The sequence below is a fragment of the Alexandromys fortis genome, unplaced genomic scaffold, assembly GCF_014885135.2.
Source record: "Alexandromys fortis isolate MF-2015 unplaced genomic scaffold, M_Fortis_MF-2015_v1.1 scaffold_79, whole genome shotgun sequence".
Taxonomy (NCBI): Eukaryota; Metazoa; Chordata; class Mammalia; order Rodentia; family Cricetidae; genus Alexandromys; species Alexandromys fortis.
This window is the reverse complement of record NW_026067964.1, coordinates 1,790,485-1,814,760: the sequence shown is the minus strand read 5'-3', so window position 1 is coordinate 1,814,760 and position 24,276 is coordinate 1,790,485. Positions and strand designations below refer to the sequence as shown.

The 24,276-nt window shown below is 44.2% G+C and overlaps 2 protein-coding genes across 2 annotated transcripts; one reads left to right on the top strand and one right to left on the bottom strand.

Moving 5' to 3' along the window:
• The first annotated feature begins 302 nt into the window (after positions 1-302).
• LOC126508516 (low-density lipoprotein receptor class A domain-containing protein 1-like) lies at positions 303-8,434 on the top strand. The gene is made up of 5 exons (XM_050153812.1): positions 303-336; positions 1,392-1,502; positions 4,704-4,847; positions 5,597-5,719; positions 8,286-8,434. Exons 1-5 carry the CDS (start codon positions 303-305, stop codon positions 8,432-8,434), a joined length of 561 nt encoding a protein of 186 aa, XP_050009769.1.
• Positions 8,435-9,953: 1,519 nt separating this feature from the next.
• On the bottom strand, positions 9,954-16,842 carry Btf3 (basic transcription factor 3). Its single transcript, XM_050153895.1, is given in 7 exon segments — positions 9,954-10,257; positions 10,886-10,942; positions 13,247-13,361; positions 13,364-13,450; positions 13,728-13,841; positions 16,271-16,339; positions 16,615-16,842. Coding segments are annotated over 7 exon segments (621 nt in total). The 5' UTR covers positions 16,747-16,842; the 3' UTR covers positions 9,954-10,210.
• Positions 16,843-24,276: the final 7,434 nt, after the last annotated feature.

Here is a 24,276-nt window from a genome sequence, read left to right as displayed (position 1 = left end):
TTGATCCCATCCTTCTTAACTTTATAATTTGTGCTATGTTTTGCAATATGCATATGTGTAGGCTAGTATCGGTATATAATTTATAAATAAATATGCATATGTAGTGGAGAAATGCTAGCTACATTTCATTTAGTTATTTTGCTAATGAAGGAACAGACCATTATAAAACCTTAGGGAGTATTCTAGAAGAATGTGTTAGTCAGGGCTCTCTAGAGTAACAATTTCTAGAATGAATAGTCACATATACATAGAAAGGGGATTTATTAGAATGACTTACACATTACGGTCCAGCTAGTCCGACAATGGCTGCCTATGAAAGGAAGTTCCAAAACTCCAGTAGTCATTCAGTCCACGAGGCTGGGTGTCTCAGCTGGGCTTCAGTATATGCCCCAAATCCCAAAGCAGTTTCTGATGACAGTGAAGGCTTGAACTCACCAGTGAGGCGAGAGCAAGCGTCTTCCATGTCCTTATCTAGGCTGTCAGCAGAAGGTGTGGCCCAGATTTAAGGCGGCTCTTCCCACCTCAAAGATCCGGATTAGAAGTGGGTCTTCCCACTTTGAGATTTAATTAAGAAAAAAAAATCCCTCACAAGTGTCCCCTGCCATTGGGGTTTTAGTTAATTCCAGATGTAGTCAAGCTGCCAACCAAGCATGGGCATCACAAGTCCATCCCTGCCTTGTCAGTTTGTCGTACAATCACACCTCCTTATGCCATGCTTAGCTTCCAAATGAAAACAGTAACAGCTTCAGGCGAGCATGACTGTCTGCAGAAAGTGGTGCAGCTGTGGCTCTGACTCAGCCACCTGACTCTCTTCTTACTGGGCCAATTCACCCAGTGAGACGAGGCTCCCTCTTGTCTAGCCTGGGAACACCTTACATACTCCTGGAACCAGGGTCTGCATCTCATCTTGACGTAGAACTGCTATTCTCAAGGTCTGCTCTCATCAGATGTGCACACCCTAATCTAGCCTTGTGGCGAGTTGGTTCTGCAGATCCGGGGTAGAGCTCTGGAGTCTTTATTACCTTCCATAGTCTGACATGGGGAGCCTAAAAACCACATCATAGCAGAAGTATCCCCCACTAGGCAGAGACCGGAAGACAAGTTTGAGGTCACCGACACCTGAAGAGTCAACCTCGGTGGCTCCTGTTCCTTTAAGCCTCTTGCAGCTTCATCATTGCATCTGCCAGAGAGGCCCCCCATTCCTCACAGCTCTGGCTTCCCAGAGGGTGGGATAGGAAGCCATACACAGGAAAACCTCCACTGTCACTGTGGCTAATACCCGTCTGGCGTTCTATACTGAGAAAGTCACGGTTGACACTTTGGCTGGTGACCATTGTTTCTCACTGGGGCCTCTGTAATGACTTGCTCTCTTTCATGTCTGTGTATGACAGGTCCCACCAGAAAATGTCTTGTGGCTTCCTGTGTGGCATTATTTGTGCTTGGAGCGGTTGCCATAGTGATCGCTGTTGGGATCACCTTCGGAATACCGACGAGGTCTGCAAGTATGTGTCAGCACACACACATGTATTTACACTGCATGTTTGCACATTGGGTGGACCTGCTGGTGGGGAATGAATGGTATGTGCTACTTGCCAGCCATCGGCCATTTTGCACATCCTCTCGCTATCCTCCATCCTGCAACGTGCCTGTTAGGACAGTTATGACCGACACTCGGGGAGAGGGGACAGCTTGCCCTGGGATCATGTAACTGTGAAGTAAACAAGCCAGCATTCTAACCCAGGTCAGTCTGACTCTGAAGCACACACAGGATACGGTCTCTACCTTCAAGAAATCTCCACTGTAAATAGGGCAATGGGAGGTGGAACAGCGTATAATTAGAAATTAAATTAGAGGGAAATCAGCGAGGACTGGGATGAAGGGACGTGGAAATGAAAGGACTGAAACCGGAGCTGAGCCTCGTAGGGAACCCTGAGTTTAGACTGTTTCAGGGACATAAAAGACACGGGCTTTGTCCTGTGTCAGATCTGAAGTGTATGAGGAAGAGGTATGAAAAATAACCCCGAGACTCCAGACCAGGTGTGGGGTGGGTGCAGGTGGGCCACAGGTTCAAGTCAGCCGGGACTACATAGCAAGACTATCTCAAAACCAACCAACCAAACAAGGACAACAACAAAGAAATGCAGCCTGAAGATGGCTCAGTAGACAAGGACACACTGTTGCCAAGCACAACACCCTGAGCTCAGTCCTCGAGCCCCACATGGTGGAAGGAGAAATTAAATCCTGGAACTTGTTCTTAAGACTCCCCCCCCCCCCCAGCACTGTGGCTGGCAGAGGCACACACGCACATGAACACAAATACATAAATGTGAAAGAATTCAAAACCAAACCTCCTAAAGAGTAGTCAAGGAATGGGTGTTGAGTTAAAAGAAAGCTGTGGTCCAGCACCACACAACTGTGGCAGTTATATGCGTGTGCACACATGTATAACCAACACTCCCTCGCCCACCTCCCAGTGTGAGACTTCCCTCTGCTGTGCTGTGCTTTTCCCATTGCTCATTTGGTTAACTCCTAAGGGGTTTAAGACCAAACTCAGATGTCCCCAGGATCTCTATACCAGACAGTTCCAGCTGTTAGATTCTGGACCCACCACCCTGCTTTCTCAAAGAGCCTAGTGAAGGTCAGCCCTGCAGAGACGCTGCAGCCAGCCCATCCTGTAGGATGTGGGACTGCGCTTCAGTGGGAGACCCTTCACACACTGACCTTCATTAACCCTGTCTCTCCAAGGGCATAGATTTGCATCAGGGTTTAAATTTCCCTGCCTGTGCTGGACTCTGCCCTCTTCATAAGGATTGCCCCAGGTACTAACTCCCTACCACAGAGTCACATCTCATCCCATCCTGGCATCAGTTTTTCAGAGGGTCCAAAGTGATACCAATTCCTTCAGATGACCAGAATTAAGGATTCTTGTTTCTGAAACCACAATGTCACCTCCTATTGGATCTGGTTTTATCTGCCTCTTAATGGTTCAAGATGAAAATGCACCCTTATCAAGCAAACGCCAAGCCAAATACCTCAGATATTCCCCCACTCTGCACAGCCGAAAGGGATTATGGGGGAAGATACAACTATGCTGAGATACAAGTGACACCAATGCTGTGGGATATTATTTGAACTGGGCAAAGGTGTGTTACATTTGTTCATGCTGTGGAACATTACCGTGTGAAGGTGTGTTACACTTGTTTCTGCTGCATTTGTCTAATTGTGTAAAGATGTGTTGTTGTTTCAGCTTGCCTGCCTAAGGCACCTACCTGATTGGGCTAATAAAGAGTCGAATGACCAATAGGTAGGCAGAGAAAGGACAGGTGGGACCGGCAGGCAGAGAGAATAAATAGGAGGAGAAATCTAGGCCAGGCAGTCGCCAACCAGACGTGGAGACAGCAGGAAGGAGACAGTAGGAAAAATAAGGTATATAAAAAGAAAAAAGGAAAAAGAAAAGAAAGGTAAAAAGCCCTGAGGCAAAACATAGATAAAGAAAAACAGGTTTATTTAAGTTAAAAGAGCTAGCTAGAAATTAGCCTAAGCAAGACTGAGCATTCATAACCAATAAAAAGTCTCCATGTCCTGATTTGGGAGCTGGTTGGTGGCCTAAAAGAAAATGTCTGGTCCACATCAGTATTTCTTTTTTTTTTTTTTAAAGATATTTATTATGTATACAGTGTTCTGCTTGCATGACAGAAGAGGGCACCAGATCTCATTCTAGATGGTTGTGAGCCACCATGTGGTTGCTGGGAATTGAACTCAGGACCTCTGGAAGAACAGCCGGTGCTCTTAACCGCTGAGCCATCTCTCCAGCCCCCACATCAGTATTTCTATAGCTTAGCTTCTTGAGATGTTTAAAAAGAGCTTTCCCTTTCGGTTAAGTAGATTCTGTTATATTTGAAATGCTATCATTTGGGGGCTGAGAGTTTAGCTCAGTGGTAAAGTACTTGCCTAGAATGTAGGAAGTCCTAGGTTCTGTCCCCAGCACTACAAACAGGAGGCCTGGTGCCACAGATTTGTGATCACAATACTCCAGAGGCAGAGACTGAGGATCACACTCATGGTCAGTCTCAACATCTTCATCGGTCACCATCATCATCAGTCAGAGGCTAGACTGTAACTTACTGGTTGATCACTTGCCCAGGATGCGCAAGAACCCGAGTTCAATCTCCAGGACTTCCAAAAAGAAAAATCTCAATTTAACTTTACTCACAATATGACCATGAAGTTGACAGAGTTACCTTTGTTCTTACCTCAGCTAAGAAAATCATAGGATGTTTTTCCTATGTGTAATGCATCACGAAGCTCACACCAGGAACCAGGCCTGTTGACCCTCATCTGCCTGCTATTACCTCTTGCCAGGAGTGAGTCTACACTTGTTTGCCAGGTGCCAATTTTTGTTGTTGTTGGCATCTAAGGAGGCTGGAAAGCATTAGATCCCCTGAAACTGGAGTCACAGATTATTGTGAGCTACCATGTGGGTCCTGGAATAGAACCCAGATCCTTTGGAAGAACAGCCAGTGCTCTTAACCACATCTCTCCAGCCCAATGCCAATGGTTTTGAGGGAATAAGAACTATCAAGCCTATGCCTGAGGAGTTCCGGAGTATGGGTGGGAAAGGCAGGAAGAAAGGAGAGGAAACAGTGGGGACAGCGGCACAAAGCGGATGAGCATAGGATATCCAGCATCCCTCTGTCTTTCAGGTTGGACTTATCACCAATGCAAAACAGCGTCACAGCAACCAGGCTTCCTGTGTGAGGACCGCACGACTTGCTTGCTGCCCTCTCTGCTTTGTGACGGCAAGATGGACTGTAGCGACGGTGGGGATGAGTCTGCCGCCTACTGTGGTGAGGCGGACCGGAGTTGGCTGGTTCTAGTCTATTACTTTTGGGGGGCCCACTACCCAGTTCCCAAATAAATACACAGAGGCTTAGTCTTTCTTATGAATGCCCAGCCTTGGCTTGGCTTGTTTTTAGCCAGCTTTTCTTAAATTATCCCATCTACCTTTCTGGGCTTTTATATCTCTCTATTCTATATTCCTTTCTTTACTTTTTACTCCATGGCTTGCTGCGTAGTTGGTGTTCTCTCTCTTCTTTCCTTGTTCCCTGATCTCCTTACCCAGATTTCTTCTCCGACTTATTCTCTCTGCCTGCCAGCCCCATCTAATCTCTCTTCTGCCTAGCTATTATTGGCCCTTCAGCTCTTTATTAAACCATCAGGTGTTTTAGGCAGGCAAAGTAACACAGCTCCACAAAGTTAAACAAATGGGACATAAAGGAATGCAACACATCTTTGCGTCATTAGACAAATGTTCCACAGCATAAACAAATGTAACACATCTTTAACTAATATCCAACAACAGTGGTCAAATTACCAAAAGTAAAGAACAGTAGCCAGGGATGGGCCATGGTGGTGCAGGCCTTTAATCCCAGTACTTGAGAGACAGAAGCACGTGGGTCTGAGTTCAAGGCCAGCCCCAGCGAGATCTATACAATGAGACCTTGTCTTCAAAGTAGTAAGCTAAAATTCAAAACTACCACTTAAACATTTTCACGAATAATTTTTCCATGAGAAATCATTTGTTTGTACAATATAGGCCAAGTGCCCAACAGTCTCCCACAAAACCTGATTTTCAAGTGTGCCGGCCAGAAGACATGGGTCTATGTGGACAGGGTGTGTGACATGAGGAATGACTGTGGCGACTGCTCAGATGAGTCAGGTAAAAAATGGAACCCATAGCTGATCTTTCTAGTGGGTTCTGGGAGTGGCTGCCCTTCCACTTCAATTGCATAAATGAGCTCTAACTTAGAAACCTTCTAAAGTTTTTTTTTTCTTCCACAAACTAAGAAATTCCATCATTCCCTGGGTTTCAGGGAGCTCCAAGGTAGAGAGCAGGCTTAGGCCGACCAAATCGTTCTGGCTTCCATTCCTAGCCCCATCACCAAAAGCAAATAAAGAGGGAGAAAGGGAGAGAAGGAAGGTAGGAGGAGGAAATGGAGAAGGGGGCGGGAACTATATTATTTCTTTAGTTCATGTCTATTTAAAGTGGACAAGTTCTCCAGCAAAGAACTTGACAAAGTTATTCAGTAGGAAGCTCTTGTATACTATCAACTTTCATTTGGGTTTCTTTGCCAATTTTGAAAGATGTACGAAAGATTTGCTCAATACTATATATAGTTCCCAGACTTTTTCCTCTTCGCTTCCATCCTTGTCTCCCATTGTGGCTTAACACTGAGCTGCACCCATGCCCACTTTACAGGCGGGCCAGGTCCCAGCTATTAAACAACTCCGGAGCACGATGGCTCCAACTGACACATGGGAAAGCTTCATCAGAAACACAGAATGGCCAATCAGCCCTTTGCTGGTGGTGAAGGGTAGAATGGAAATTCATCCTTGTAGTTAAGAAGTCTGGCTCTGGCTGGGCGATGGTGGCGCGCGCCTTTAATCCCAGCACTTGGGAGGCAGAGGCAGACGGATCTCTGTGAGTTCGAGACCAGCCTGGTCTACAAGAGCTAGTTCCAGGACAGGCTCCAAAACCATAGAGAAACCCTGTCTCGAAAAACCAAAAAAAAAAAAAAAAAAAAAAAGTCTGGCTCTGGAACAAAGGGATGAAAGTGTAGAGGGCCTTTGTTTCTGGCTAGCAGCCAATTAGAAAAAGGCCTGGTTCCCCTGCTGACTGATTGCCCCAACTCAAGAGGACCCTTCACTGTTTCCGCAGCATGTCAGTATGTTTAGTTTGGGCTGATGGGGAGAGGCATATCGTCTCTGGCTTTTCAAACTATGCGTAGAATCTTCAATAATCATCTGTAGTTTTCCCATGAGACAGCTTCGCTAACATTTTTTTAAACCTGAAGGGCTTTTTCTTGTCCAATAGCATTTTTCCCCCTTCTCGTTGACATTTTAAGTTATGCTTCTAAAAACAAACACAATTGTCTAGTTTCACAGTGCCTGGCGTGCTCGGGCTGGAGATGCGATACTGTTTTCTTCGCCGACTGTGCCTGCATTCCCAGAAGTCGCTGCAGAAACGGCGTCCAAGACTGTGCTGACTGGAGCGATGAAATCCTGTGCGATTAGGTTTATAACCGTGGTTTTGGAAAAGCTGAAAAATGTCTCTGCCTGACTTCTCCAAAGTACTGGTGTGTTTACCTTCCTGGAGTGTAGGGTAGGGAAGGGCTAGAGAACCTGTGCCCGTTAACAAAGGAGACAGGCAGAAATCAGATGCAGCTAAATTTAGGTCCCTCTTCCAGATAGCCAGAGTTGTGTGGGAAGCACACACATCCTCTATTTAACTAGGAGGGTCACTCTAAGAACTTTTAGATGGAGAGGTCTAGCTCACTAGTGTATAGCCCTGGTTTCAGAGCTAGCAGAAAATTAAGTCTTGAAAATTTGTTTTTAAATTAGCTTATAAAGAATTAGATGTCGTGACGGCAGTTTTCTAAGTGTTTTAGCAGCTAGCCTCCACCCCTTGTAACTTGCCATCTGTGGTCCCTTCTCATTTGTACATGTCCTTTGGTCCCCACCTCCCCCTTCCTCAGCATCTCTTTACCTTCTCTTGGTCTCTTTTCTAGTCTTTGAAGGCTTTATGTTAATTCTCATTTCTATATTCAGGTATGGATTATAAGCTAGGGCCTGCATATAAGACAATAATGGTTTTGTCCAAGTTTGGGTCACTGCTTAGTGTTTTCTAGAACCACCTGTTTTCCTGGGATTTCTTTACAAAGGAATAAAATTCCACCAAGGATGTATAACACAATTTTCATTATTCATCTGTGAATGAGCACTAGGTTGGTTGTTTCCTTGCTTTTGTGAACACAGCAGTAATGAGCCTTAATGTACAAGTATCTTGGTCAGATAGTTCTGAGTCCACGTAGAAATAGTATAGCTGGGTCCTATGGTGATTGTTTTTCAGAGAAACATCCTTACTGGCTGTAGTCATTTGCACTCCCACCAACCGTATAATTAGGGTTCCTTCCTCTTTGCTACAGCCTTGCCAGCACTTTTTGCCAAGTTTCTTGAAGGCAACCATTCTGACTGGGTGAGGTGCTACCTGTAGTTTAGTTTGCATTTTCCTGGAGTCTGGGATAAAACCAGCCCTAACCACCACCAAAAATCATCAAGACAAGAACAGTCCCTCCTTACTCCGCCAAGGCCTAAAATCCCTCCAAGTGGGGAGTGACCTGGGCTTGAATCTTATTCTACTACTGAAGTGGCCGAGGCTCACTCAGATATTTTACAGATATTCTCTTCATCTATTCATGGTCCTCCTCTAAGATTTTAATTTTTAGGAAACCAATCGTGCTTGCTGTCCTTCACCAGTAGTAGCCGTGGGAATTACAAACACAGCGAGGATATGGTGGACTGTGCTGCTGACACCAGCTACTCTAAACAACTCCATGGCCACCGCAGAGACAGTGCCGCCCTGTGGCTGATGTAATCTGTCGTAGTTATGTGCATCACTTCCCAGCCCATGCTTGAGGAGCCAGCAGGTGACGGGCACCTTTTCTATCACAAGGCTGGCAAATGCTGTTCCTGCAATAAAGTAGAGCAGCAGCAAAGCATCAATCAAATGTGATGAACCTGAGGCAAAGCTCTTTTTCCCGATAATGGAGACTATGAAGGGAAATTCATAAGTGAACCATAGCTACCAACACACTCTATATGAACAATCAGCAAACAATTGTGGGGGCTGAGGAATCCTCTCTGGTTAGGACAAAACAGGCTTAGCCTCTGTACTGGACAGACCCAGCTGGAGACCCTTCTAGAGATCTAAATCACATCATAGCCAGGTCAGAAGCCATCTCTACAAATTCAGGGCACGTCAGTGCCACCTAAGTGTTTGATTCTGAGCTGAACCAAGACCGTTTCTAACTATGCTACTTAAAAAACTCCAGCTTAGCCATTCCATTTGCTTGGATTCTAAAAATGAGTTTTCCCAGGTATGAAATTTATCCATTTCCTATGCCAGTATCAGGGAGTGCCCCATCACTGGGCAGGCTGTAATGCAATGTGTTTATAACCTGACCCATAAAGCTTCTGAAGTCACGAGTTTTTTTTTTGTTTTTTTTTTTTTTTTAGCAGTTGAGACTTCAGGAGCCTTGTCACTGTGGCAGTCTACCTTAAGGGAGGACAGAGTAATTCTACAAGTCCCTACCAACTTTATATTTGGCACAACTAACTCTGCACAGTAACTCTGGGATGCAGCACAGCACCCTGAAAGGGAACTGCAAGCCATAATATGCATTTAAAACCATCTCATAATAGTAAAGGCAATTCTCAGCTCTCCTCTGTGTGCTGAAGTGAAACGGCTGCTACTAATTCATTAGTCAAGGGAACTTGCCCGGGATGGTGAAACTGGTCAATATTCTGATTATGGTGGCAGTTACAGTGTATGTTAACAGAGCCTTTAGTAACAAAGTATCAGGTTAAACATATGAAATGGAGGTACTAGTTCCTACAGCATAAACTTAAAATGTTAAAACTGGGCTGGAGAGATGGCTCAGCAGTTAAGAACTGCTCTTCCAAAGGACCCAGGTTCCATTCCCAGCACAAACATACATGGAGGCTCACAACCATCTAAAGCAGAGTTTTCCAGGGATGCAATTATCCTCTTTTGAACTCAGCAGGTACAGGCATGCTGCACACGGTACACAGAAAGACACAATCTTTTTTAAAAAAAGAGAGAGGCACAAAGATTCTATATGCCTTACAATAAACAATACCAAAAGGAAAAAACACCTTGGCTTATGCACAGAACAGAGTTCTCCTAGCACACCCACCACACAGAGAGCATGAAAGCCATAAGGGTTGATTGAAAAGTGAACTCTCCAACACACCAACTGTGGAATGTCACCAAATGCTACCAGTATGACCGCACACCATGATCAACTTTCTATAGACAACTGCTTACTGTGTCTGTCTATAAAGCAGTGTCAAATAAATAACAATAAACCATATACTAGGCAAAGAATTTTATTAACCCTTTTCCAAACTTTATTCCCAGGCTTCTTCAGCTTAATTTGCTGCAAAGAATGAATTGTGTTTAAGCAAAAACTGAAAAGAGCTGCAGTGTCCAAGGGGCTTGGGCTTAAAAATATTAGCGATCTAGATTTGATCAGATCCATAAACAAAAGACCTTTAAAAAGCAGCCATGATATAAAATAGCAGCTCCTGTAACTTCTGCAAGAGTCACTTCTTCAGAAGTCCCCTCCGTTCAGTTTGCCTCGTTCTTAGAAGCCTCATCAAAATTCTCCACCAGGTCTAGAAAAGAACCAAACAGTAGACATCCTGAAAATAAGCCAATTCTACAAATAACTCAGATATTTATGGAAATGATCTCAAATGAAGCTCAAATGAGACCACGTTGGCATGGTAATAGAGTGTGGTCTGGAAAAGCTAACCGATTTTAGCATCATGTTTAAATACTCTGTTTATCGCTCATTCTCCCTCAATTTAGAAACTAAAAACAATCAATACAATCAGTAACAGAACTAAAGACTACCATGGCATGACCAGAGTCCAAGGCTTCAGAACATTTGTCTATAGTGAAAAAATTATGAATTTTTGTTCTTCCACATGACATGAACTCAACATAATTTAGTTGGACATGGTGTCACATATCTGTATTCCCAGCACTCAAGAGGCCGAGTCAAAAGGTTCTGAAATTTGAGCTACATATTGAAACATTGTTTCAAACAAACGATATAAAAGAGAAACATTGCTAACACTAAGAATGTAAGCTCCTCCCGTTCTGTGTTTCAAAGCAGCTTGAGCCCTAAGAGCAGCTGATATCCTGCTCACCCCCGATCACTGCTGTAACTCACCACCACCAGCCTGTTAACTTTTTCTGTAAAGATTCATTTTTCTCCCTTGCCAAAGTGATTCTTACCTGGGACTTCATCATCATCATCCTCTCCTGTAGCAAGGGGTGCTTTTCCATCCACAGCTGTGAAAGAAAAATGAAAATGTAACCAACCTATCTTTTTTTTTTTTTTAATTTAATTTTTTCCGAGACAGGGTTTCTCTGTGGAGCTTTGGAGCCTGTCCTGGAACTAGCTCTGTAGACCAGGCTGGGCTTGAACTCACAAGAGATCCCACTGCCTCTGCCTCCCAAGCTGGATTAAAGGCTACCACCACCCAGCACCAACCCATTTCTTTAGATCAATAAATGTCAATCAAAAGGAAACACCAAGTTACGACCTGTATTCGTGATGGCAAGTGACACCCGAGGTTTCAACCTATATTACCATTAACATAAAATTTTGATGGACACAAACAAATGATCAGAACACAGCTAATACTAATCTGCATACAAAACAGTGAGAACACTGAGCGTAGGGAGTGCTCAGGGTATAGATAAAACCACACACCAAATTAAGGTTAGGTTGATTTTGGGAGGGCAAATGAAGAGGTCAGTCATTTCCCTAAATATTCTGTGCATGGTATAAAGCCTAGTAAGTACTGAAATAAAATATTAAAAAAAAATTAAACTAAATACGGTGACTTAGACCAACCACCACAAAAGCTGGAATGCAAAGGCAAGCCTACAGTGAACTCCAGGTCAGCTAGGGCTACACGGGGGAGACCAACCTCAAAAAGCCATAAAACGGAAGAACAAGAAGCAAAAAGGCCAAATTCAAAGTGACCTTCAACTGTTATGTAACCACTGTTCCTCTTTTCTTCCCCCTTTCCTTTTTGAGATAGTAGGAACTATACTCAGGGCCTTGAATAAACAAACTAGCAAGAACTCTACTACTGAGCTTCACTGCTCAGTCTATTTTAATAAACAAATAAATAAATGAGGTACTTTAATTTGCCCATGCTTTCAACACATAAATTTGCAACTTGCAGTGCTACTATTTTAGCCTCCCCAGAGGGTGGCACTGCAGTCATGGGCCATCACACCTAGGCCACTTTTATTAAACAGAAAGGTGAGTTCTGAGAGCAAACAGTTCTAACCTGCACACTCATCAGTGGAAATTTCAAAAGCTGATCTCAAAGTTCCAGATGGCTTAAAACATCTTGATGCCTCCCCCGTAACAATAAAAGCATAAAGTGAGTAAGCATCTAACAAAAACAGCTGAGGAAATAGCAAGCCACACAGAGTAAACCCCTTGAGCTGCTTCTGCATTCAGATTCTTAATTTTTAAGCAAAAGTAAGTAAATAAATAAGTCGATCAAGCATTAAATTGTCATACCACCTATGATGGCTAATCTTGGTTAACTCGACACCAAGGGGGAAGAGGGTACCTCAAACAAGGAATTGCCTCCATCAGATCAGCCTAATGGCATGTCCGTGGGACATTTTCTTTATTGCTAATTGATGTAGCGAGATCAGCCCATCATAGGTTAGTGTCATCCCTGGGCAGGTTGGCCTGGGATAAGGCTGTCCAGGGCCAAATGGTCAGCCCTGAAAACATACACGTAACATTATACATACCAAGTAGGTTATATTTAGGAATATATATAGTATACACATATCCATATAACAATGAAATAAAGGCTGTGAATTTGAGCCCGGGAGTAGCCAATATAGCAACATTTCTCCATGGTTTTTGCCTCAAGCTCCTGCCTTGGCTTCCTTTGATGATGAACTTGTAAAATGCAATGAAATAAAAATAAGCCCTTTCTCCCCAAGATGTTTTGGTCACGGTGTTTATTGCAACAGAAATCAAAAGAGAACACAGCCTGTTGTACATGTAAGTCAACTAGGCTACAGTCTGCCTTAAACAAAATCCCAGTCAAACTATAATTTGAAACACCAGAATATTGGCCGCTATCATCTATATTAGCAATTAATCATGTGTTTATAAATACTTAAGAGCCCCCAAATCACGAAACACAAAGACTGTAAATAAGATGGCATGCTAGTTTTACTTTTGTTTTTCTGAGACAGCATGTCTGTAAGTCTCAAACCCTTAATTCTCCCTAGTTCAGCCTCTCAAAGTGTTACCAGGTGAGTCACCACGCCCAGCCTGTCAACTTTAAACCTAAGCACAGAAAAATACAAAACTGACAGTTTTTATTTATAAGTAAAGTTTCTAGTGTGATTCAAAGCTAGGAAGCTGGTAAAAAACAAACATCCACCAAACCAAGAAAAACTAGACATATCACTATAAATGAGACTACATAGAAAAAAATTAAACGTGTATTGTTCTTGTAGGTAAGTAAGTTGGTGTTCTACATCTAAAGACATTCTTAGCAATTCTGAGCACTGAGCTCAAACAAATGCAGCCCTAAGGATACTCACATTGTTTGGGCAGAGCTTCAGCCAGTCTCCTTAAACTAGTCAGACTGTCTGCCCCAAGCTGGTTTAGAATGCTGGGAAGCATTTCTGTCAGTTGCTTTGTCTCGGCGTGGCCTGTATAATGGTGAAGGTGTTTGCTGCCAGAGACGCCTGAACTTTAGGGTTGTTAAAATGGATCACTGTTCCTTGGTTTGTAAACATGTTCACCTAAAAGAAAGAATATAATTACAAGTAACATTCACCAAAGATTCCTTTAAAATCAATAATGTTTTTATTAAACTAAAATCTGGCTGATGGAGTTTTCCCTTTAAAGCAAAGGAGACAATTTCCCTGGAATGTGTAAGCAAATAGCTTTCTGGCTTCCCAGTTCCCCAGATACTCAAACATCTAATGGAGCAGAGATTACAGCGCTAACAGCAGGGGAAGACAATTACCTAGCCTATGACCATCAACACTTCCCAGTACGTCATGCTTTGGCACTCACCTCTTCAATACCAGAGATATTGTTCACCCCTAACTTCTTTAAGGAGAACTGCAGTTTTTTATCATCTGCTGTGGCTGTTCTGTGAACCACCTTCTTCTTTCTGCGAGCAGTTCCCTGGTGGGAGGAAAAGGGCAAACAGCAACATTTATACCACAGCAGTCTATCCTAATTTTTTCCAGTTCTTTGCTTCTGTGCAAGATAATTAACCAAATGGAACATGGTGGTGCACACCTTTAGTCCCGGCACTCAAGAGGAGGCAGAAGCAGGTCCACATAGCAAGTTTCAGACAAACCAGAGGAAATTAGGTTTCAAATAAAAACAAATACATAATAAAATGAAGGGAAAAAGTTACCAAACTCACAAACCATGAAGTTAAAAATGAAGGTTAAGATGGAAGTATGGGAAAGGAACAGCTTATGAATTCTTCCTAAGTACTAGTTTGTCAGAAGCAAAAAAAATTTTTTTACAGGTCCTAACATTTTAAGTCTTTTAAAAAGTGATCAGAGGTGGCATGTACCAACCTAAATGAAACCTTATTTATACCTTTTGTTGAGAAAAATCAAGACCTCAATTAATACACATAGACAAAATAGTAAACAAAATAACCAATGAATCTGTATACAAACCTCTACTACAGCCAAGAGTGGAAAGCTAAAGTTCTTAACCCACTGAGATCTTCAGGCCAACATCTCTGATGTCCCTTAGGGAGACCAGCTGGCCAGCACCCCAGTGGAACTAGGACTGTGATCCCTCTTTCCTGCATTGCTTGGCTCCCTCCCTGAAGTAAAGTTCTTCTCTATCACCCAACCAATGACTTCCATAAGCATCACTGTCTTTCCTAGTTTATTTAAGTTATTCTTACTCATTTTTCATAATCCTGTTCAAGCTACTATCCAATCTGTCTTCAAAGCCTCAACTCTGCACTAAGTGTATGACGTGCTAAGTCACTCCCAACTGTATACTATGAAAAGACTTCTGTAATACCAACTACAATACTACCAGGAAAAGATTAGATTCTAAAATACAGGCTACCACCTACAGATTCCACACATTTCACAAATGGAGAATTTACTATGTTTAGATAAGAGTGTTGTCAGCTTTTCCATTAGACACTGAAAAGGGTTTTGAATAATATTCACCTGAAAGTATGTAAATCTAACACTGATTTTCTCTAAACCTCATTCATACTGTACGGTTTCTTAAAAGGTACAGAAAAATGTTCCGGTATTATGACTGGAAACATTCTGTCTTAGCTTAACAAATACTAGATACAAAGTTTCCTGTATCAGATTAACTTGGAAGGCTTTCATTTTTCCTAGAGTTGCCCCTCAAAGTAAAGCCAAGCGATTAGAGGAACAACTTTGCACACAAGCACACCACTCCAAAAACTATACTGTAAGAAACAGTTTCTCCACCCCAGCACCTGAAGGCACTGCCTTAAGGTAAAGGACAAGAACCATCTGATGCTAATGTCATGAGTGGAACAATCAGGAGGATAGTAACTGCTGGCCAAGTCCGCTGACTTAGCAGAGCTGTGTCTTATTTAACCTATGTGCTACATCTGGCTATCACAGAAGATGCTCCTGAAGGTATTTAAGTTAGGACAGTTTAATAGGTAATAAACTCGTTCTACAGAAGCTCCACAAGCTTTACCAAGTAAAGACATGCTCTGATTCCCCTAGCTGCCACACCGTGTTAAACACCAGGAATGTGCTAACGCAATAGAGGAGACTAGGGAGCCCTTCCGCCAGAAGTGGACTGCAGACCAGCAAACACCAGGTTCACTAGCCTTCACTAAGCTCAGTATCCACCAGTAGTAACCAATTAGCCAACACATTTTCTTTCTCCCAGTGTAGAATAATTACAAAGACAGAACAAAAACAGACACGTGCTTAGATAGTATTTTCCAATCTAACATCGACTGATCATGAATTCCAAAAACACACCAACTAAGGAAGGTATCCTCAAATACCCTGGAAAGGAACAATTACCCCGTTGAACATTTAGTTTAGAAAGCATTACAGACAGGTCTTAAAATAAAAAAATTAAAAGTAAGCACTAAGCAGAACAAGAAAACCAAGATATTCAGTTAACTTACTTAAAAAGCAACAATAAACAAAGGAGTGAGGACGCAGTGCTGGAGTAGAGAGCTTGCCTCGCGTGTACCTGAAGCCATGTTTGAGCTCCAGCACAGCTTAAAATAAGAAAAATAGAGAAGGCACCAATTTTGTACAAGTCAAGGGTAGAGGGTGTGGGTGTACAATGACTTTGGCAGAGAGCTTTCTGCAGTAATAAAACGAAATAAACGCTTTTGTTTGTACGCTGTAATCTTAAAACCACGCAAGTAAAGTTACGTTTTAAGTGTTATTTTCTTCTCTACTCAATTACCCTCCCCCAATAGACAGCCTCTCCGTTTCTTTGTGTGTCTCGTCTCCCTTGGATTCGCTAGTTTTGCGAACTTCCCCGACCAACCAAAGTGACAAAACAGCGCGTGAGATATGAAAAGGGGAAAAAAGGCAAAAAAATTAAAAAAAAAAACTTACTTTCCCACCAATGCGCACTTGTGCCTGCAGCTTGGCCAGTTTTTCCTGGTTCATGATCGTTTCTTTCATCTACAAAGAGAGGAAATGCTCAGCAAAAAACACTCGGCCTCCCTCCCGCATTCCACGCTCGTTATTTCCCAAGACACCCGCGGGAGAATGCCCTTCGCAGGCCGAGGCCTGGACCCCAAATTCACCCCGCAAAGCTCCAGAAGGCGGCACCGAGCGAGCCGAGTGTGCCGGGCACACATCGACCGGCATCGCCCCCACCCCGCCCGCGGCCCCGGCCGCCCTGGGCCTCGCCAGGGCCCGCCCGGCCCCGCCGCTCTCCGCAGGCCTCGCGGTACCTGAGGCTCCTGTCCTCGGGTCCCGCCGGGAGGTGGAGGAAGAGACGGCGTCGCCTCGCCCCCGGTGCAGACGCCCCTGGCTCGCCCTCGCCCCCGAGAGTCGGCCTGAGCGGGAGCGCCCGTCCGTCGCATCGCTTTCCTCGCCTCAGCCCTGTCCCTCCCTGGCTCGCTCCAGCCGGCGACTGCCCGCCCCCGCTCCCGTCCTCCTCCCACGCCGGCGTCCACAGCCTTTCTTTTTTGTACCTTGTCGGAGTGGAAATGGGGCCGCGCGGGGGACTAGGGTTCGCGCTCAGGGGGTCTCGGGCGGACCAGCTGAGATAAGGCGCACACACGCGGGGACGCAAGATGGCAGCTAGAGGGAGGCCGGAAGTGACGCGTCGCCACTTCCTCCGGAACTCAGGAAGCGGCCTTGGCGGCTCTGCGCACGCGCGGCCGGGGCCCCGCGGCTAGGGTGCGGGTTCTGGGGGTTCCTTGTTCTCTTTCCTCGTGTGCCGCGGCGGGCTGGGAGCAGCGCCGGAGAGCTGGGAGCCGCGGACACTGCGGGTCGTGCTGGGAAAGGCTCCCTGCCGAGCTGTTGTTAAGTCGGTCTTCCCTGCGTCCACCCTAGGGCATCCGGCTTTGTCCAGTAGGCAGCAGTGTCTGCTTAATAACGGGTGTAAATAAAGAAAACTATCAAAAACAGGGACGCTAATGTTCCTTTCCGAAACTAGGTGGCTTGAGTGATGTTGAAAATCGCGATTCAGAATTTCTAGAAAGCGTGGCCAGAATTTATCCCATAGCGCCACCCCCTCAGAGCAATTTCATCCATTCAACGTTGAAACAGTGTTACAGACTTTTAATCCCCTTAACTCTCTCTACTCCCTACTGTCGCATCCTTACTTTACTCTCTAATGGGCAAACGGTTGACTCCTTGATGCCGAATCTGCGTGGATCTGACCATGAATCATTAACAATGGAGCAAACTTTACCTTGAATAATCAGAGACGATTTGGGGCCTGGCGTGCTTGGGGATAAAAGCGTGGCTGTGAATTAAGGTTTGCTGAACTCCAGTACAATTGTGTTTCATTGTGGTTGTTGTTTTGTCTCGTGGTGTGATGGTTGTTTTGAAAAGTGTCTCTTTTTTTCTTTTTTGGTTTTTCGAAACAGGGTTTCCCTGTAGCTTTGGAGCCTGCTCTTGTGACCATTGCAGGCCTCGAACTCACACAGATCCGCCTGCCTCTGCTGGGATTAAAGCTGTGCACCACCACCTCCCATCCGGTGCTGGGATTGCAGTTCTACAGCGCTATCCCCAGACAAGTTTTAAGACAACCTTAAAAACCACCACGTGGGAAAAAAAATGGAACTTTAATTGAAAATTCTGTGTGGTCTGCCTTCTTGTAGTCTTAACTTTTGGATGCTTTTGAATATTCAAAAGTGAATGCGTGTTAGAGATTTGAGAGAGAGAATACAATTAACCCAAAAAATTTGTGTAAGTGCATACTCTCCCCTCTAGCTAAAGTCAATTTTTTTCCTTGGAAAACTTTTTTACAAGAAGGTTAATGAAACAGTGAGGTGTTGTTAATAAAATGGTGGCATATACCTTTAATCCCAGCACTCGGGAGGCAGAGGCAGGCGGATCTCTGTGAGTCTGAGGCCAACCTCTTGGTCTACAAGAGCTAGTTCCAGCATAGGCTCCAAAGCTACTGAGAAACTCTGTCTTGGAAAACCAAAAACAAAACAAAACGAAAGAAAAAGAAAATCGAAAATTAGGAGGGACAACTTGGTTGCTTTGTAACAGTTTTTTTTCTTGAAATAATGTTTCTTTTATCTCTCAGAAAACCGTGCTTGTTGTCTAGGCTGTGTAGTTCCCCAGCCTAACCATAAAAATCCAAATAATTGAGGTGAGGCCAGAGTTTTCAGTGGTACAGAGAACATATAAAAATATGACTGTGTTACATGTGACATTAAAATGTAGAACTGGTCCTTTTAAAAGAAATGCGTATCTATGGAATATTTTACCCTTTGTGTTATATTGAGGACACGTGAAACGTGTGTGTGTGTGTGTGTGTGTGTGTGTATAACAACTCTAGTTGTCCTGGAACTAGCTCTTGTAGACCAGGCTGGCCTCGAACTCACAGAAATCTGCCTCTGTCTCCCGTTTGCTGGGATTAAAGTTGTGCACCATGATGATTTCAATTTTTTTTGCATAAAACTTTACATATGTTACTGACACCTGCCTCATCTTTTATACCAATATTCAAAAAAATGTGACTTATTTTCCCCTATTCCTCCATGGCATTGAAGACTTGTATGATCTTGAAAGTCATCAAAGACTTCCTAATTGTAAGGGAAGTGTTTATTTTGACTCTTGCTGCTTGTGCTTCTTTTGTGAACATCAGAATTTAAGAGTTTGCTAATATTCCTATACCAATCTTTTCAAAATAACCAAAGGGCTTCATTGATAGTAGCATATGCATTTAATCCCAGCACTTGGGAGGTAGAGGCAGGTGGATGTCTGTGAGTTCAAGGACAGCCTGATCTGTAGAGCGAGTTCCAGGACAGCCAAGTGTGTAGAAAGAAACCCTCTCTACAACTAACCAACCAAAAGACCGGAAGGGCTTTGTTGCTGTTTCATTCTCCCCTATAGTTGCTACTTTGTAGTCTTACACAGGACTGCCTTTTCCACGTGTTCCCAGTATCTCCAGCCATTATGGAGGGTTGACGTCCCACCATTTGCTGCTCATATAGAACAAGGCAAGAAGTGCTTCCTTAGCATTCGAGATGCTTCTGTCCACAGAATGGGAGAGAAGAGAAACATGTTTGCTCCCCTTAGTTTATAGTCTGTATCTAATCAAAACCTAGGACCCGTTTTCATCTCTGACCTGAACTTGAGCTGGCTTTAGATAAAGTCAGAGATTTACTTGACATTATGCTTTATTTATTTATTTATTTATTTATTTATTTATTTATTTATTTATTTATTTAATGTGTGTGTGTGTGTGTGTGTGTGCACGCGCGCTCGCACGCGCATTGGTGTTTTGCCTGCATGGATGCCTGTGTGAGGCTGTCAGATCCTCTGGAACTGGAGCTCCTGACAATTGTGAGCTGCCTTGTGGCTGCTGGTAACAAAGCATGGCCAGTACTCTTAGCCACGGAGCCATGTCTCCAGCCTGACATTATGCTTAGTTCTTAAGGGAGTTTCAGCCCACAAGACGTTTGAGAAATAACTAAAGGTGGATGTTTGCATGCTTTCATCTGATGTGTGTGTGTAAAGGGCAGAGGACAGCTACTGGGAGTTGATTCCTTTCCCCGTGGGGCCCCGAGACTGAGCTGAGGTCTTCAAACTAGTGTGGCAAGTGCTTTCTCCTGAGCCATCTCACAGTCCCGGTTCCTGTGCTTCTAGGTGCCTGGGAACCGCAGGACACACCCTCCACCAATCTCCCTTCCATCCTCCTTCTAGTTTCACTGTCTCTGCCAAGTTAATATCTACACGTTCTCTCTCCAAGTCTCAGAGAACCTTGCTCAGATACCTTTACCCCCACTAATCTACATCTCTGCCACAGTAACCTTGTTTGTTCTTGTAGTTTCATTTTTCCTCTCTTCAAATTCTGTTTGGTGTCAGGCAGTGCTTAGCTTGTCTACACAGTATATATCCCACGGAGAATGTGGCCCTGGGGGCACACGGAGCATTTGTGAGGTGTGTAGAAATTAGCCCGATTTGGGACATAACCAGGCTAGCTAAAGGATAAAACAATTATATTTTTATTTATTATAAGGGGAAAACTCACGTGAAACAGGGCCGAGAAGCCCAAGCTCAGCTGTGCCCCATGGGAATCACACAGAGTGCGTGCACCTGGTCCATGCACCCTGTTTTCTACCGGTACCAGAAAGCCGTGCCTTAACTTGGACCCACCTCTTAAAGATAATTGGCTAACAAGGCTTCGCCATCAGAGGTGGTTGATACAAACCTCGTCCAGATGCAGAGGTTAGTCAGTCAGTGGCGGGGAAAGATGGTGTGTTATTTCCCCCTCCTCATTTCTCCTTCCTAGCTACATTTAAAAGGCCAGAGAAGAAATACATTTTCCATGGGTGGAACCCACAAGGCCTGGGAAGGTAGATTTAACTGTGCAGTATTAGAAGATACTTACAAGAAATTCTCCCAGGCCTCCTGGCAGCAGTGCAAGTATTGCCTGGTGCCGTGGCCTGACCGCTGTATCTACACAGTAGATTATGATGGAGGTTATGATGGAGCAGAGGGAGATTTTCCTTCAACCCCCTGCTTGCTGCAAGGAAGTTGCAGAGTGGGTGACCATGGTACACAAATTGTTGAAACCAAGTACGGGGTCTAATGCAACGAAATAAGTCTTTTGGGGGCCCACTTTCACACAGGGGCAAGAAAAAAAACGAAGTCTGTTTCACCCCTCAGATGGAGACCCTACAAGATGACCTGTAACAAGATGATCGTCTCAGCTCCAACCACAGATGTGAATTGCCGCTGAGATTGCTAACACCTAATCCAGCTCTTCTCTTCCCAGGCAAATGCTAGCTCATCAGCAAGACTGTGAGAGATTCCTTACAGAGGCAGAAACAGCTGAGCCAGGAAGGCAGCTACTGAAGGAGTTCAGGAGCAGGAGACCGAGTCTCCTAGAGTCAGAAGGATCCATTTCACACACCCTCCTTAGGGCCCCACAGACAAGGACAACGGGGCTGTCTTCCTCATGAAACTCTGGCTCAGACCTTGGCTCTGCTTTATCCAGCGAAAATCCTCTAGGATACCTATCCAAAAATCAAGGGGTGGAAGTATGGGGGGGAGTACCACTCGCTGTCCCCCAAATCAGCTCATTTGTCCTCCTTTAATGTAGTAGTCTGCCGGCTGAAAGGCCTTGGCTCCAGAAAAGGAGGCAGCTTCACCAGGAGAAGAGTGATCTTGCGGAACTGAAGATCCGACTTCCACCTGGGCTCTCTGGGCTCCTTGTGCCTCTGAGTCAAAAAGTGAAAAAGGAAGTTGAGGGTTTGGGTGGGGTACTGTCCACTACTCCAGGGGGAGGTAGGGAAGTGTGACTCTGGAATTCAGGAGGTCCCTAATGAAGGTGTTAGGTCCCTCCATTGGCTAAAGGCCATGCCAGCTGACATTGCCAACGGCAACAGGTAGTAGAAAATAATTATAAAAACAGCTGTGACCACATGGCAAGGTATAGAAATGAAAACGTTATATAGTTGCTATGACTTCTTTTTATGAAAAAGTTTGTAATTGTGTGCATATTACTGTGCTGGATGGTTTTATGTCAACTTGACACAAGCTAAAGTCATTTGAGAGGAGGGAACCTCAATTAAGAAAATGCCTCTGTAAGATCTTAATCTAGGTAAGTTTGTAAGATAGTTTCTTAATTAGTGAATGATAGGGGAGGGCCCAGCCCATTGTAGGTGGGGCCATCTCTGGGCTGGCAGTCATGGGTTCTATAAGGAAACAGGCTGAGCAAGTCATGAGGAGCAAGTCAGTAAGCAATATTCCTCAATGACCTCTGCATCAGCTCTTGCCTCCAGGATCCTGCTTTTACTGCTTTTGATAACGAACTGTGATATTGAACTGTGAGTGAAATGAACCCCTTCCTCCCAAAGTTGCTTTTGGTCATGGTGTTTCATCACAGCAAGGGTAACCCTAAGACAATTACCTACTGGTTGTTTTTCTGGAGGTTCCACAGTCTATCAGGGACACCACATTTCTGCATTGCTGGTGGGAATACAAGCTGGTACAACCCCTTTGGATGTCAGTGTGGCGATTTCTCAGAAAATTAGGAAACAACCTTCCTCAAGACCCAGTAATACCACTTTGGGGTGTATATCCAAAGGATGCTCAATTGTGCCACAAGGACATGTGCTCAACTATGTTCATAGCAGCATTGTTTGTCATAGCCAGAACTTGGAAACAACCTAAATACCCATCGATTGAAGAATGGATAAGAAAAATGTGGTACATTTACACAATGGAGTACTACACAGCAGAAAAAAATAACGACAACTTGAATTTTGCAGGAAAATGGATGGAGCTAGAAAACATTATTTTGAGTGAGGTAATCCAGACACAGAAAGACAATTACCACATGTACTCACTCATAGGTGGTTTTTAAACATAAAGCAAAGAAAGCCAGCCTACAAACCACAATCCCAGAGAACTTAGACAACAAAGCAGACACTAAGAGAGACTTACATAGATCTAATCTACATGGGAAGTAGAAAGTAGAAAAAAAAAAAAAAAACAAGATCTTCTGAGTAAATTGGGAGCATGGGGACCTTGGGGGAGGATTGAAAGGGGGAGGAGAGAGGCAAGGAGGAGAACAGAGAAAAAAAAGAGCTAAACAGCCAATAGCTAACTAGGCAGAGCAAGGATGGGCCAGGTTGGCAGACAGAATAAATAGGAGGAGAAATCTAGCTCAAAAAAGAGAAGAATGAGAGAAGGAAGAGGAGAGAATGAGAGAGACGCCTGGGTCCAGAAGCCTGAGAGCCTCCAGCCAGCAGACACAGAAGCAGGATGCACAGAAAGTAAGAAAAGTAAAAAGCCTGGAGGCAAAAAGGTCCATTTAAGTTAAAAGAACTAGCCAGAAACGAACCTAAGCTAGGCCAAACATTCACAACTAATAAGTCTCTGGGCTGGAGAAATGGCTCAGAGGTTAAGAGCACTGATTGTTCTTCCAGAGGTCCTGAGTTCAATTCCCAGCAACCACATGGTGGCTCACAACCATCTGTAACAAAATCTGGTGCCCTCTTCTGGCCTGCAGGCATACATGCAGACAGAACACTGTGTACAAAATAAATAAATAAATCTTTAAAAAAAAACAGTAAGTCTCTGTGTCAATATTTGGGAGCTGGTTGGTGCCCAAAAGAAAAAGCCTGGTAGAAGGCTTCTTGAAAAATGCTCAACAAGAGATCCACAAAAATAACTGTTGACCCACTTGGTGGCCAGTGAGGCTAAGTTTTGAGGATCGAAGGATATATTCCAAAGATCTAAGTGGGGACAAAGCAGGGGACTCCAGGCTTCTGAGACCAATAGTAAAAAGCACTTGCCATTTTTATTACTAAAGCATCAAGACATGAGGGGCTTAGGAATACAAGTAGAGCAAGGGAAAACACCCGGTGTTCCCTCTTATCTTTGGTCACATGAGAAGAGCCAAGCGTATGCCTCCCAGACCTTTGCCTTTCCCGCAGAGATAAAGTGGCCGTGCCAGGGCATTTCCTTCATATCCTCACTCTCAAATGCACCCATTCATTATAGTTCATGCATCTCTTTCCAAAAGACCACCTTGTAGGAAGAGCATTCTGCACTCTCTGCCTTGTCCATAGTTCATGGTAAGTTCACAGTCAACACGGCTCCCACAGATGTCTCCAGAATAAAGCCTAGAAGCTGCTTCAGGGTGAGGGAGAGTGATTTCACAGATAGGTCAATCAAAGCTATTCTTTTTAATATTTTAAAAATTATTTTAAGTGAGTGCATGAGTATTTTACATGTATTTATGTATGTGCACCATGTGCATACCTAGTGTTGGGGTCAGAAGAGGGCCCCCATCCCCTGGGACTGAAGTTACAAACAATTGTGAACCCCTATATAGGGTCCTCCGCAAGAAGAATGAATGAGCCATCTCTCCAGCCCTCAAAGCTCTTTTCGATGACCCGAACTTGGTGTATCCC

Coding starts and splice junctions, on each gene's coding strand:
- LOC126508516 (XM_050153812.1), top strand. CDS start 303: ATGGCTGCCTATGAAAGGAAGTTCCAAAACTCCA. Junction 4,848..5,596: donor TGAGTCTGCCGCCTACTGTG/GTGAGGCGGACC, acceptor TGTACAATATAG/GCCAAGTGCCCAACAGTCTC. Junction 5,720..8,285: donor CGACTGCTCAGATGAGTCAG/GTAAAAAATGGA, acceptor TTTAATTTTTAG/GAAACCAATCGTGCTTGCTG.